The 16426-nt window shown below is 32.2% G+C and overlaps 2 protein-coding genes across 6 annotated transcripts in view; both read left to right on the top strand.

Annotated features, from left to right (window-relative positions):
• LOC123566576 (uncharacterized) overlaps positions 1-16426 on the top strand; it is a 322257-nt gene that overhangs the window by 183422 nt on the left and 122409 nt on the right. The gene's annotated exons all lie outside the window — the stretch shown is intronic.
• LOC123565411 (uncharacterized) lies at positions 13971-14858 on the top strand. The gene has a single exon (XM_045359279.2). The coding sequence runs from the start codon at positions 13971-13973 to the stop codon at positions 14856-14858; it is 888 nt and encodes a 295-aa protein (XP_045215214.2).

Genomic DNA, 16426 nt, shown 5'->3' with positions numbered 1-16426 from the left:
AAAAAGTCTTATAAGCATTTGCTCTTTATGATAGAAAATACTAAGCGTTAAACATAATTAACGGGTTTTTGTGAATGTATTTACCCGTCTATCACAAAAGCCATTAACACAAGTTTCGAAATATTTTCTGAAACGTCTATGAAGCAAGGTGTTTTGAAGGGTAAATTGCTATCTCGAAAACATTATTTTCCTGCTTGCAAATGGCATGTGCTTTGCTCTCACGAATGAGTGAAAGAAACTTGTCATTTTTGAAACAAGAGCATCATATGAAATGTTCTATTGAATAGATATGTCAACAGAACTTTAAAGCAAATAACAAATCTAATAATAGCACTCTGAAAAATAACGAATTGAGTAAATATTACTCTTTGATGCATTTTGACAAAATCATAACGCTTTTCTGATATCAGAAAATTGGTATATCTTTCTTTGTTGTTTCGTTTAGACCAGTTTTGCTTGAATATAAAACTAACTTTGCTTGAATATGAAATTAAGAATCAGCCATTATAAGGTTAGTATCAAAACTCCTTGATGCATACAATCTGTTTCTAAAAATAAAAATCATTCTATCTGGATCAAGGTCATTTTAAGTAAATGCTCTTGTTGACTGCATTGCGGTATGATAGTGTTTTTTTATAACTTCTATATGTCTTGTTATTCCTTGTATGTTGAGAAAGTGTGAGAAGTCAGGATCTGCTTAATGTAAGAGTATGAACGCAAATTGATTTGACTCAGTTTTTCAGTAGTTACCACCAGAATACCAAACCACGGGACATTAGTTGACATTTTTGGATCTAAATCCTATATATGGATTCCTTAATACAGTTCTAGTTAAGGAATTCGGCGTATCCTGCAATTAAAATGATGTACAGTTTTCATATTGCGCCCTCTTTGAATTGTACATCTACAGTGGTGTAAAGCACTACGGGCTACGGGGCGAAACAGTAGACGACGTATGTGTTACTTCTTTACGCAAAAGAAAAGTTCAGAATTAGTACTCATTTTTCCCAAGTACTGAAATCAAATGAATGTGTTCTGCTATTTAGAATTCGTTATGCGTTATGTCTGTATGGCGAAATAGCAGGAATGTTAATATAAAGCATATGTCGCAATGACAATGATTCATAAAAACTACCATTACATTCCGAACTCAGTTCACTGCACAATCTTTTTGTCTACATTGTTTTCATAGCGTTGATTTTGATTTCCAAACTAATCTTATTTGGTTTATTTACTGGCAGATGTTACATATAAAAACACGATTTTAATTTTGAAGTTTTTCTAATCTAAAATGTTTTATACATAGTGACAGTCTAGCCAATGCAACTCATTAAAGTAGTATTTTTTTGCAAAATTGTACAAAATATTTTGTATATATATGGGTATTTTACTTAAAAATTCCACGTTCGCCTAGAAACTCCATGAACATATTTTCTAAAAGGTTATAAGACGATCTCCCACGATTGTACATTTGTGCATATCTATTTCTAATGAAAGGAGAGTTTTTAGTGAGAATGCATTACAATATATGTCAGTGGCGGGAGGACATATCGTCTGTTATAATGTTACATACACATCGACACAAATTAGTCAATTATAGTGATTTCCCTGCTTTTTATTTTGTACCTTAATTTGCGTAAAAACTACTTTTTCACTGGATCTGCCCATGTATTAACTGGAGAAAAAATCGTGTGCAAACAAGGCAATTCAGTGCTGTTAATACTCGATTTTTATTTTTGAAACCTGGTATCTGCTAAAAACCTCTTTTTGTAGAATAAAAGATGCAATCTAATCCATAGAATGTTTTGCTGTATCAGTTACCAACGCCAAATGCACTGCCCTCAAAAATGTCCGTACTCGCTTCTCCCCATGTTTACTCCCCTTTTAGAAGTCGGCGTCGGTTCAGTGTTGTACGTGACCGTGAATGTTTAAAAATCGCGTGTAACTTGTGCGACTGTTTGTTTTTAGGAATGATATAAATGATTTTAGTAAGTATCAGTCGGTATATTTTGATCTAATTTCTCGAAGAATTTACATAAAAAGCTTGAAAGCTTGTCACTACGTTCGTACTCATCCGTACTCGAAGTGTGTTCGTACTCAAAATAACACGAATGTGAAATTATTATTCTTGAAATTGTGCTCCTGTTTACCAAATGGTTAAGTAATATGAACAATTATTTGTAATAACAAGAGATTTAAAAAATTCGTTTAAATACCTTCATCACGTGCTGTTTGTAGTGTAGTTGATTTCTAGGCCCTGGTTATGGATATTTAAAACATGTTTACCGTTTCCAAGAACAACAGAATGGGAATTTAAAAATGTACTTGAATCGTAATGTCATCATATATGAAAACAATACATTTAGTCGTCACGTTATATTTTTTATGCAAGAATAGCGACAGTACACGTTTGTTTTGTGTATTAAAGCTTTTTACCAGTATACTGAATAAGCGTATTGAATTGTTTTGTGAAAACAACAATATAATCTCTGATGCTCAATTCGGATTTCGTAAAGGTCGTTCCACTATTGATGCATTATATATTCTTATGTCAATTGTTCAGAAATATATAAATGAAAATAAGAGATTATATGTTATATATGTCGACATGTTTAAGTGTTTTGATAGTATTTATCGCAATGCTTTGTGGTTAAAGATGTATAAAACTTGGCATTCAAGGTAAAGTGTTGAGGATAATAAAAAATATGTACCAAAATGTTAAGTCATGTGTAAAATCTTGCTCATCATATTCTGACTACTTCAGTTACGCTATCGGTTTACGTCAAGGGGAGGTAATGTCGCCTCTATTGTTTTCACTGTTTGTAGAAGATTTAGAATTATTTTTACAAGATAGTATACATTCTGGACTACACATTGATGATATAGTTTTGATTTTGCTATTGTTTGCGGATGATATGGCCATTCTAGGTAAATCGCCCGAAGAAATCCAAAAGCATTTAGACAACCTTTATTTATACTGCAGTGCTTGGAGTTTAAAAGTTAACAAAAACAAAAATAATGGTCTTTCGTAAACGGGGGAGATTACGCCATGATGAAAAATGGTCCTATAATGGCCAAAATATTGAAGTAGTTGATAATTTTAACTATCTAGGTACTGTTTTTATGCCCCCGAAGGGAGGCATATAGTTTTTGAACCGTCTGTCGGTCTGTCAGTCTGTCGGTCTGTCCGCAATTTTCGTGTCCGGTCCATATCTTTGTCATCCATGGATGGATTTACAAATAACTTGGCATGAATGTGTACCACAGTAAGACGACGTGTCGCGCGCAAGACCCAGGTCCGTAGCTCAAAGGTCAAGGTCACACTTAGACGTTAAAAGTCATATTTCATGAAAGTGCATTGATGGGCGTGTCCGGTCCATATCTTTGTCATTCATGCACGGATTTTAAAATTATTTGGCATGAATGTGTACCACAGTAAGATGACGTGTCGCGCGCAAGACACAGGTCCGTAGCTCAAAGGTCCTAAACTCTAACATCGGCCATAACTATTCATTCAAAGTGCCATCGGGGACATGTGTCATCCTATGGAGACAGCTCTTGTTAATTATACAGGTAATTTTTCATTAAACCAGGAGCATTTAGTTGGTAAAGCCCTTAAGGCAATGAACACACTATTATTTAAATGTAAACAATTTGATATAAAACCAAAAATATTATGTCAGTTATTTGATGCTTTTGTAGGTTCGATACTAAATAATGCTTCGGAAATATGGGGGTATACAAAATCTAAAGAGATAGAACGTTTACATTTAAAGTTATGTAAAAGACTATTACAAGTCAAAATGAATACATGTAATGCTGCAATGTATGGAGAATTAGATAGATATCCTCTATATATTGTTAGAATGTAAGAATTATTAAATATTGGTTTAAACTTGTATATAGTAATAACATTATTCTTAAAACAATATACAATATGGCATAAGACGATTGTAATAGTGGTTGTATAAATTGGGTATCAAATGTTAAGAAGTTACTAAATGATTACGGATTTTCATATGTGTTTGATAATCCTGATACTATTCATATTGATAAATTCATACATGATTTCGATTAAGAATAATCGATACATATAAACAGGAATGGAATATAAGTGTTAATAACAGTTCAGTACTAGATATGTATAGAATATTTAAAACAAGTCATGATTACGAATGCTATTTAGACGTACTACCTCGTAGTCTTAGATTTTATTTTGTTAGACTAAGACTTTCTGCTCATCCTTTAAGAATACAAACGGGAAGATATTTACGTAACAATATTCCACGAAATGAACGTTATTGTTTGTGTTGTAATAATAAGACTTTGAGGATGAATTTCATTTTATTTGTATTTGTCCATATTATCAGCAAATACGTAAAAACTATATTAAGCGACAGTATTTTGTAAATCCATCAGTCTTTAAGGAGGTAGGTTACCTTCATATTTGTATGTGCGCATGTCCAACCGGAAGCTAACGTGACGATTTACGACGACGTTTACGACAAACTAAATGTGTTTGTATATTCATTCTTCTGAAAACAAATCATGAATCTGTCTTCGATCTGATGCTTTATGGTTTAATTATGCAGAAATAATGAATACATTGCCGCAGAAACGCTTCAAAACAATGTTGCCTTAAAATGACGTCACTGACGTCATGACGTTACGTGTCAGTTACCGCGCAAAATTAATAGTTTTCATCTTGAAAGTACGTAATTCTGTGCATTTTTATTATTTTAACTATTTTCAAATAACCATTATTTGTTGAAATATTTTTATGAGTCTTTTGCTCTGAATAAAAATCAATATTTTGCTTCTTTTATGTAGTTATATTGAAATGTTATGCGGAATGTAAGAAAATGGATGATGGTAACCAATGTTATTTGGAATATAGTTGGGTGAAAGGTTACTTGTTACGGCCACTTTCAAATAAAAAATCTAGCAGTTTGATTTGTAATACCTATTTTTCAGGTTCCGTTGATAATTTGTTACTTATATACTAAAACTAAGATCTAAAATTGTTCAAATTTCGGTAGAAAATTGTGGTTTCTTGAATTGAATTGATGTTACCATGGAAACGAAGCCCGTGACCTATGTATTTAAATGTAAAATTCAAAAGCGTTGACACTGGTCTATTTAAGAAACACAGCTTCGGCCTTTAATTTTCATTTCAACAATATCCATGAGAATAATAGCAGTATGCTAAACGATTTTTCCATGAAAAATGCCAGACGAGGGGTACTGCGGTAAGTATTCTAAGCTGTGAAATTTGTTTGAATAAATGCAAATAACACGAAAATATAACTTACGTAAGAAATAATATGTTTTATAGCTACATTAACTAGAAAGATAATCTTATTCAATATTTTTTATAAGAAACTACGACAAAAAGCAAGATATAAGCTATTTTAAACATCTCTGTTGCCATGGTTACTTTAAACTTTAAGAAAAATAGGGTACCATATAAAGTGCTTGGTATTTTGCTAATAATATTACCCAAATATTCAATGTTGGTCATTAACAGAATGGCACTGAAGCCGTCGCAAACCCCTATTTTTATACATAGTTGTTTAAAAATGAGAGAAAATGCGTTACCATGGAAACACGAGCCCCGCGACATATACATTTTAAGCTTTTATTAGAAAGATAACTTGCATACTAGTAAAATTATCAATTATGCAGACTTCTACGGATATCAATGAAACTAAAATACACTGAAAAGTGTTAAATATCCGTATTTTCCTTCTTCTTTCAATATGAAATACCTTTGGAGGGTCATGTTCTTCAAACCAGGATAAAAATTGAACTTGAAGGGACAGAGACAAACGAAATTGAGATTGTAGCAGTTAAAACTTCATATTACACGAAAAACAAAAATGTGCTGCGGTTCAACTAATTTGAATTTACCCTTGTAACAAGGTAACCTACCTCCTTAAGTTCCATTCATTACTAAATTCGACCAACAAAGATGAGCTTGTTAATGTGTGTAAATATATCAAAGAAGCAATCAAAAAAAGAAATTTGGTTATTAATAATACATTATTATAATAAAGAACCCATGTCATTGTATTCTCACTTCCTTTGTTAATTACATTTTATTTGAGTATATATTATATGTCTAGGTATAGTTTTTTTTTTTCTAGTTGTTAATAATATTTTTGTTACTTTCTTTAAAATTGTATAACGTGACTATGTATATTGTTATATTGGTGTTTAGACGATGTACGATGTACAAGTCTCAATAAAATTCTGTTCTGTTCTGTTCTGTATTTACATTTGCAGAAGCCCTTGGGATATGATTGTGACCGTTACCGAAACATTCCCTCGGGCTTCTGCAGGCGTTAATACACAAACAATGTGCATTTTCCCTACAGTTGAAAGGCAAATATAGTTTTAGAGGCCCGGCGACATACGTTAGGGTGTACATACTTCGCTCAAATAAGTGATTCAATACTCCTCTGCGTTTAACTGCTAGTATCGTAGAATCAATAATTTAGACTGTTTGATTGACTTAAAACAAGAATATTTCTGTAACCTTTATTTCAATTAAATAACTTGTCCTTTCGTATCCTATTACACAGCAGAAATTGCTGTAATATATCCTGCAATTTACGTTATTCACATTCTTTATCAAATTATCTAGACTTATCGCCGTACAATGCTTGTATATGCACGTTAACTTTCCCTTGACAGTTAATTCTGTATAATTCTACAACTTGCTTTTCTTTGAAAGTCAATGGTAGTGCCTGAATAACTTGGCATGTAAAATGTCGTAATTCAATTGTTTGCAAGTATTTATTCTCATCAAGGCTTAACTATTGCTGTTATTTTATGAATTTGTACTAGCAGTAAAATGTGCAGTTTTTCGAGGCAGGTATGCAATTTGGAGTTGCCTTTAAAGGGTTTTTTTTGTATTACGTGAATGATTTGAATTATGGCTTTTTAAAGTATATTTGATAGCTGATTTAATAGTTGATTTTAAGAAGTTATATTTACATATCAGTTTCATACATAAAGCTTTAATTACAAAAACTAGTTTGGAACATTGCTAAATTGCCCAAGTTCACACTCTCTTAAGAAACAAGAATAAGTATTTTAGTGTGTTTTCAGATTTGATTCGGGAGTTTTATTTCGAAAACTTCGTACTATGTTAAATGCAAAGATGGAAGGAGAGAGAGAGAGAGAGAGAGAGAGAGAGAGAGAGAGAAATATCCTTCCCCTTAAGAACCATCATAAGCATTATCCGACCCCCACCCACCCCCTCTCCACCAACCTACACACACACGCACCTTTTGTTATAAAAATGCTTACGTACATTTGAATTAGTATAACCAAGGTTCATCACTTCACACAGGCATTCCGTTGACTTTCATCAAAGTATTACTCTCTGAGTTATAATCATATAGTACTGGTGAACCCTCTGAGTTATAATCATATAGTACTGGTGAACCCTGAGTTATAATCATATAGTACTGGTGAATCCTCTGAGTTATAATCATATAGTACTGGTGAACCCTCTGAGTTATAATCATATAGTACTGGTGAACCCTCTGAGTTATAATCATATAGTACTTATGTTGTTTATGTATATATGTTATTGTATTATATCAATTTGTAACAAATTTGATGTAAGTTTGATACTTTAGCATTGATATATTTGTAATTTTCGCTGAAATATCGAGGAGATGATATTGCATAACACGATGCAAAAGGACGAAATAATGAAAACAGGACGCGAATGTATGATATTGATATCACTTCTTTGCATCGTGTTTTCGCGTTTTCGAATTGCATCGTATCTTGGCGTCTTTGTATACATTAATGTCGAACCTATAGCATGAATAGGGAGAAACAACGATAAAAATGATATAGATTTCAAATTCCATACATGTGTTTACCATCGTAAGTTTAACGGGTAGACCACGAACCATAACTCTTTGATGCATATCGCTTGTTTTAACAAAAAATACAACAAACAAACAAAAAGGAAAAAGAAAACAACGTTTGATCAAGGTCGAAGGAAGCTTTAGGGTATTATTTCAAGCACGGACTGGCAATTGGAAGAACCATTTGTCTTCCGCAAGCCAGCTTAATAGCTTCTACTCAATAGAAAAACATATATCGTACCCACATAGGGTTCGGAGTCAGCCGTATTCAACTGTTTCCGTCATGAATTGCTTATTCAAACCCCTGCATGTAAGTGCTTGTAACACACGTATTTTAACTATGTTTCTACATGCCAGTATTACTATAACACGTTTGAATCTGACTGATTAAAGCAAGAACCTTTTTTGCTTTATTTGAAATTGTGTCGTCTATTGGTAACCTTCAATCTCCAATATATAACTTGTCGTTTTGTATCCCATTTCGCAACAGAAATGGCGTATTCGGTTGTAATATACGAAGATAAAACTAACTGCAATTTACATAATTTACCTACTTTATCAAATAACACAAAATTACCACCGTATAATGCTTGTATATGCCAGTTAACTTTCCCTTGATAGTTAATTCTGTATAATTCAACAATTTGCCTAGCTTTGAAAGTCAATAATAGGTTCTGAGTGTCCTATACAAAACGCTGTAATTCAATTATTTGCAAGTATATCCTCCGTTTGGGTTAGACATTGCAGTTATTTTGAGAAAAGTCAGTTTTTCTATGTACTTCACAGAGAACCTTTACTAAATTTCCGCAGAACTCGGGAGTTAGATAGAGTCAATGTGTATTTCAACATCTCCTAACTTTGGCTAAATATCTCTAGCTGATTAAAACCTGTTTGATTTGTGATTAAATATTTTAAGCTGGTATGCTTTTTACAATATGATTGATTTGAGGATTCCGTAAAAGATTTGTGTTTATTACATGTTTTTCAGTGAATAATCAATAGATTAACATGATATATATATCTGGTAATTTTTCATTGAAACCTGTCAAATTTATTTTTCACTGGTAAGAAACTATAAAATGGGTAAATTTAGTCAAAACATGATATAAAAAGAAAATTATTGTGTTTCAAATGTAAGGTCAAAATATCTTTACTAATGAACACCCACCATATCTTACATTTTCACCCATGCCTATGCCACTCGAGAAAATGCCGCCAATACCAATATCAGTACCAAAGATTTTATTCGCATGAAACATTAAACAATGTTTATAGCAATACAGAATATTATCCAAAGAGAGAAAGTTATTGCAGCTGGTGTTCTTTCGTGAAAGATAATAAGGTAATTATAACAGTAGCTTGCTTTGGGATGCTGTATTCGGCTCCAATGAATTTTGCCAGAATATCTAATGTACGAGAGCCGAATACAAAATCCCAGATCTAGCTAGTGTTATAATGACCCTTTTACTATATACCTCCACCATTTTGTTTGTTGTTTTCTTATGGAACAAAATCTTAATTGTTTTTCGATGTTAAAATAGAACTAGTGAAGTATTTATGTGTGCTATTTATAGAACTGTGTCAAGTCATGCATATTTAATGAAAGTAGTCCGGCAACATACAATACAAAAGGTTTAATACGGATTTTTTTCTGCCTGTTCATAATTACTTGTGAAATACAAACCGTATTTTTGACAGAAAGTATATAGTTATAATAAATTTCGGCTGTGACTAAATACAGAGTTGGTGCGCCCGTGATATATTACAGACTCCGGTATATACCGGATTAACTAAATTAGAACAAAAATACATTAAATGTATATATTTTGTAACCATGGTGATTCTAACCCTAACCTTTAGTCAGTATATTATGCACATTATACACTAAATGCGTGCGGACATGCAAAAAAATGAGTAATTTTGCCGTGCGTTCCATTTGATAATAATTCCGCGCATGCGCAAAACGGCTGCACCAACTCTGCAATGAGGAACATTCATAAATTTCAGTCTTTCACTGAAATAAACGGTGTACACCAAGAAGAAGAAGAAGACTGAAATAAACAAATATCCTCTATATCTTCTAATTGATTCAAGTTGAGGAGTCACAAATATTTGGAGCGAAAGAAACGAGTCATTTTATTCCAGCGTCTGAAAACTGTTTGTTATGATATGATTTTAGAGTGAGTATTAATTTCGTGATCTCGTACAAGTTTACATGAAGAACGACAAATTATAACACATTAAATTATTACAATGTTTGAAGAATAAAAAAGTCTGCCGTATTGCCATACTGAAAACGTATAATTCTCTAATTATTTTTTTTTTTGCCCAATTTAATATTTTAAAAGGATAGATCTTGGGATAGGATGATCCAGTTTAGATAAATTAAATAAAAAAGAATTCAGTGAACTATTTTGGCGTATTTATATAATTCGATTCAGCTGTTTTATTTCGGAACCTGCATTTAAATATATTAACACAAGGTAAACGAGAATTATTTTAAATGCCAAGCACGGTTAATATAATTTTGTTTAGTCTCATTTTGAGTCATCAAAAGTTAATTACTGATTCACCAATTTTTAATTATTAATACTACCAATTTTCTTAATTTGAAAAATCGAACCGAAGTTAATTCAGTTTAGTCATCAAAAGAGTCTGGTTAACTATTGAACATGTAATAAATTGCGAGAATTGCAGAGTAAAGATCATTCAATACGCATCTAATTCAGACTTGCGGATTTTAATCAAGTGAAATGAAATTACTCTAAGATTCAATGAAAGCATTTTTTTATGTATATACGAGAAGTGGTGCGACTGTCTGCCAGTTTCACTGTTTTACTTGATCTGTAATTATACTGGTAAAAAATAAATATACATAAAATTACCATGGTACTCGTAAAATATTATTTAACTGATGAACCATCTTCTCTAAAAGTGGCTTGGAAATGATTTTATGAGATCGCGAATGTAATAGCTTGGAGATACTTTGAATATTATAGTATTGATGACTGCTTGTTCTGACAACAAAATATAATTTTTATTTATATGCTGCTATTGAGAGGCAAAAGGTCACTGGTAGAAAGTCCTTAAAACTGATCAAACTGATTCGAAAAAACTCTTAAAAGTATCGTAATGCAATATTTTACATGATAAAATATATAAACAGGAGCTAAAATTATCTGTGAAATATAAAAGTGTGACTGGGAACCTCATTTGATTTAAAGAAGGATTTTAAATTCATAAGAAATCTTAAAATGCAATTTAATACTCTGTTGACCATGCACATAAAAATATTTTAGTAATTAAAATAATATTTTTATAATGTTTTATTCAAAAAGTGTTTAATGTAATGTAGGGATAACGCGTTTTTTTCTGTTAATACATCTTCAGAATTCCAAGGGACTGGCTGGTTCACGAGTTCGTTAGCATGAGGGTACAAACATATCCAGAGGGATTCTGCAGGTATTATAACGCGAAATGAACACGCGCTAACGCTGTTGTGCCATATTACGCCGCTTGTGTACTTTGACTTTGTCCTCTAATTTATGAAAACTAAAGTAAAGAGGGAGTTGGTTAAATGAAAATGTCAGAAGTGGTATATGGAGTACGATACATGTATGTTGTCTTTATCTATTATATCTATTATATAAGGTAAAAATTATCGAAAATGGGATAAAACATAAAGAGGATATTTGTTTGTTTCTGTATAAGATTGAAATGTCTTTTACAAATCTACACCAGATGCAGAATTTTCACGAGTGGCATAGCCACGAGTGAAAATGAAAAATACGGTGCTCATGAGTGAAAGGTATTTTGATCTTACATGTATAACAGTTTTTTTTTTATTTCATGCTTTAAATTTACCCATTTTATAGTTTCTTACCAGTGAAAAAGTGAAAAAAATATATAGATATTTTTCACTGTGAAATTACCAGATACATTGCATTCCAATAATGTAGATAATTCACTGAAAACATGTAATAAAAATGCATTTTTGATCATAATAACTTTAGTTATTGCTACCTGCTTTCCTGGTAACCTGCTGATGAATGTGTAATTGATGAATCTTTATGAGTTAGTTAAAACTTTGAAAGCTTTATTTATTGACATTGTAAATTTCCTTGGTAGAGGCTTAATTAATTTTATGTCTCGGAATTTGCATATAAAACATGTTAGTTGTATTTCTTGATTGCACACTTTGTGAAACCGTTAGTTGCTGTTGTGCGCCAAGCAATTACTGTTAGGTTTAATAATAATGCCTAAGATGATTATATTATCCGTGGTGAGTATTCCAGCTCGAAACGCGATGGCACCGAAACAAGGTTAAATATTTCACTGAATACGCATATCATAAGAAGAAGAACTCACGTGGCAGTTTTTCCAGCGTAATAGTCTTTTTTGTCAAAATTATATTTCGACTAATATTTTAAGAAGTAAAAACAATTAATGACATTAAATGTAATAATACAACAACAGAATAGCATAAAAGACAGAACATTCAAGCTATTTCCGCTTAAATATCAGCCGAAAGATACCGATTCAATGTTTATCTTTAGTTTGAAATGTATTATTTAGAACGTGTCATCTGAATAAACTAGACAGGCAAAACTTTATCTTGTAACTGGTACAATAAAGCAAATTGTTCCGAAAGAAAACTTTAATGGCGCCAGCGTCAAATGCGTTCAAATTAAATCTTGCAATTTTGAAACTTTCATTGCCCAAAGGGGCTGAAGTTAAAAATTAAAAGATAATTTATCATATTTGATAATGACGAAAAATTCCAAATCAATCAAGATATTTGAAAAAAAAAAATGTCTATTACCACACTGGTATTTGAAGTACCAGTGGTAATTGTCTTTTGTCATGGAAAAGGTGAATCGAACAGTAATCATTTTCTTGCATACCGGACATGAGTTTCGGGTGTTTTCACGGGTACCTGAAAGCCCAATCTTATTCCTGGGCAAATTCCGCGCAGTGATTACCTCCCCTAGGGCTAGTGAAACGTGGAAATCATGTGACCTTGCAAAATATTCAAATATGGAATTTACTGTGTCATTATAATACCCATCAAACTTGACACTCGGGGTGTAAGATGATTCTTGTGGTGTACATGGCTCAATAACGATTTTCATTTATATTTTTCATACACTCGGTTTTTATTTTTAGCTCATGTGCTTTTATGATCAGTCACTGTCGTCGTCCGTCCGTCCGTCCGCCCACTTTCCTTCAAACAACGTCATCTCCGTCCGTCCGGGTTTGTGTCGTGCATGTCGTAAAAAATGTTTGACTCAAAGACATTAAACCTCACATGATTGTTATTCAACATGTGAAGAAGATAAGTTTAAATTGAACAGACTGACAAGAATAATGGTTCATGACTACCTCATAAATATGCATAAAAGGGGCCTAAAAGTTTGTGTCTCATGTATTTCGAAAAGTAATTGACCGATGTCCATAAAAAAAATTACAGGAATATAATTCAGCATGTGGGGGATTTCTATCGGTAAGGCCAGAGTTATGACCCTTGATAAAGTAAAAAATATGCATAAAGTGCATAAAAGTTTGTGTTACAAGTATGTTTAAACGTACCTGGTTTTGGAGGGGTTTTTGTCAGTCAGACCAGAGTTATTGCCCTTGATTATTGCAAAATTATGCAAAAGTGGCATAACGGTTTATGTCGCACATATCATAAATAGTCATAAAATTTTTAGGGGATTGTTATATGGTATGTGATGCTGCGCACCTGGTGTTATTTTTAGGATTTCACTCAACCGGAGTTATGGCCCCTGAATTAGTGAAAAATACACATAAAGTACTTTAAAGTTAAACTAGAGTTATTGTCCTTGACTTACAGAAAAATAGACATTAAATTTTTAATCATTTTTGTAATCAACTTCAGCATACACAGTTTGACTTTAATTTGTTAATGCTTGCCTTTAATTTTGTAGGACATGAATTACAAAACGAGACCCACGTGCACAAGTGACAAAGGATACGTTACGAATAACACGAATTCATTTCATTTTATTGGCATATTCAGCAAAATATTTTGCCCTTGGCCATTTACAAATGCATTCAAGAATGGCAAAGACTAGGTTAGAATTAGCGCATAATGAAATTTTACATAGTGACAAAAAGTACAAATACAGATCAAATTTATCAAAAGAAGAACAAGAAGCGTTAAAACATCTCAGTCAAGATGAAACGATTGTCGTGAAGAAAGCAGACAAAGGTTCCAGTGTTGTTATAATGAACAGAAAGGATTATATTTCCGAGGCTTATAGACAGCTAGAAAACAACAAATATTATGAGAGACTTGATGAAAACCCCCAGAAAGTGTTCAGTAAAGACATACATGATAGTCTTAACAATTCAGAAAATATTAGAGAATCAATTTTAGAAAATCTATACCCCTCAAACGTAGTCAGAGTCCCACAATTGTATATATTACCTAAAATTCATAAAACGTTTGACCCAGATTTACCCCTAGGTTACCCAGGGAGACCTATTATTTCAGGTTGTGGAGCTTTAACTGAAAATATGTCTGCATATGTTGATACAATCTTGAAACCATACATGGAATCTTTACCTTCCTATGTAAAAGACACTACAGATTTCATCAAAAAGTTACAAAACCTCTCTAGCATAGATAAAGATGCATATCTTGTAACACTGGATGTAACATCTTTATACAGTAATATTCCTCATGGTGAGGGCATAGATGCTTGCAAATATTTTATGGAAAATAGTAGTAGATCACAGGATTCTATTAACTTCATTTCTAAAATCATAGAATTAATACTTACAAAAAACCACTTCCAGTTCAATGAAATTAATTACATTCAAAGATCTGGAACTGCTATGGGAACGAAAATGGCTCCTTGTTTTGCCTCTCTATTTATGGGTAAACTTGAAAAAGAATTTATAGACTCCTGTGATAAGAAACCACTTATCTGGTTACGTTTTTAGATGATATTTTTTTCATCTGGAATCATTCAGAAGAGGACTTATTAGACTTTTTTGACAGATTGAACAGTTTTCATGATACTATAAAATTTACATATTGTTACACTAAATATACTGCTACGTTTTTAGATGTTAACATAGAAAAAGATGAAAATGGTATCCTGCACACTAGTGTTCATGAAAAAGACACTAACAGTCATCAGTATATAGAATTTTCATCATGTCACCCAGTTTCATGTAAAAAGGGTATTCCCTTTAGCCAGGCTAAGCGCTTTAGGCGTATTACTTCGGATAATACCATTTTTGACAAGGAAATGGACAAGCTCAGAGAATACTTTCAAGCACGTAACTACCCTGAATGTGTTATAAATGAGGCATTAAAGAAGGCCTCTTCTCTATCAATGCAAGATGCTCTTAATTCGTGCTGTAGCAAAAATACGGATAAAGTCATTCCTTTTGTATGTACCTACAATCCATCTTTGCCCAATATTGGTAAAATAATAAACCAATATTGGAATCTTTTAAAGTATTCTCAACAAGAGAGTGTTAGACAATTATATGACTATAAACCTATTGTTGCTTACAAAAGACCCAAGAATATTCAAGATGTTTTAGTTCATTCTAGGCTGAGTAAGAAAGACAAAAATTGTAGTGTAAGTAAATGTTATAGACGTCGCTGTACACACTGTTTAAATATTAATGAAGATAATTCATTTTCTAGTTCCACCAATTCATCTTGTTATAATGTTAGACATGATCTGTCATGCAATTCAACTGATGTTATTTACTTAATAATAACATGTAATAAATGTTTTAAACAGTATGTTGGACAAACGCACCAACAATGTTCACAAAGAATGAATAGTCATAGATTTGATATCAATCATTATCCAGAAACTACTACTAATGTTTCTGAACATTTTAATTCCCAAGGACATACTATCCAGGGTTTCTCTTTTATGCCCATTGATAAAGTAACTAATCCTTGGAAAAGGCTTTTAAAAGAGACTTCCTGGATGTACCGTTTGGGCACTGTGTCTCCACAAGGAATGAATTCAAAAATTCTGTATTAATGCCTTTCTGAAATACTTGTTATATATGTATATTTTATTACTTGTATGTATTCCATAATCAGTTTTTACTAGTGCCATTCCTTAATCATTGCTCTTATACTGCATTTTTTCACCAGTTTTTATGTATCATACTATGATCCTGTTTATGATTTTTACGCCAAACTCTTTGTTTAATTTTGACGTTGTCGTCATCGACGTCGTTTGACGTTGACGTCACTTCCTTTGTTATGTTTATTTTGAACCCTGAAGAAGGCTGATGTAGCCGAAACGTTGGTTAAAAATAAAGTGACTTGTTTTTAAAAAGTTTTTGTAGTTTTGACTACTTTTAATACTTATATACGCATAATTATAAAGGAATATTAAGATAGTTGGAAGAATGAAACAATGCCCTATATGGACGACACGTTTTTAAAGTACTTCAGTTCATGTTGCGCTCTTAATAATAAGTATTACGTGATTATTTAATTAATGTGGTATTTTTATATTGCAAAGTAGGTA

This window comes from Mercenaria mercenaria, chromosome 8 (genome assembly GCF_021730395.1).
Source record: "Mercenaria mercenaria strain notata chromosome 8, MADL_Memer_1, whole genome shotgun sequence".
NCBI lineage: Eukaryota > Metazoa > Mollusca > Bivalvia > Venerida > Veneridae > Mercenaria > Mercenaria mercenaria.
Note: the sequence above shows the minus strand (reverse complement) of the source record. Positions and strands in the feature narration are given on the sequence as shown.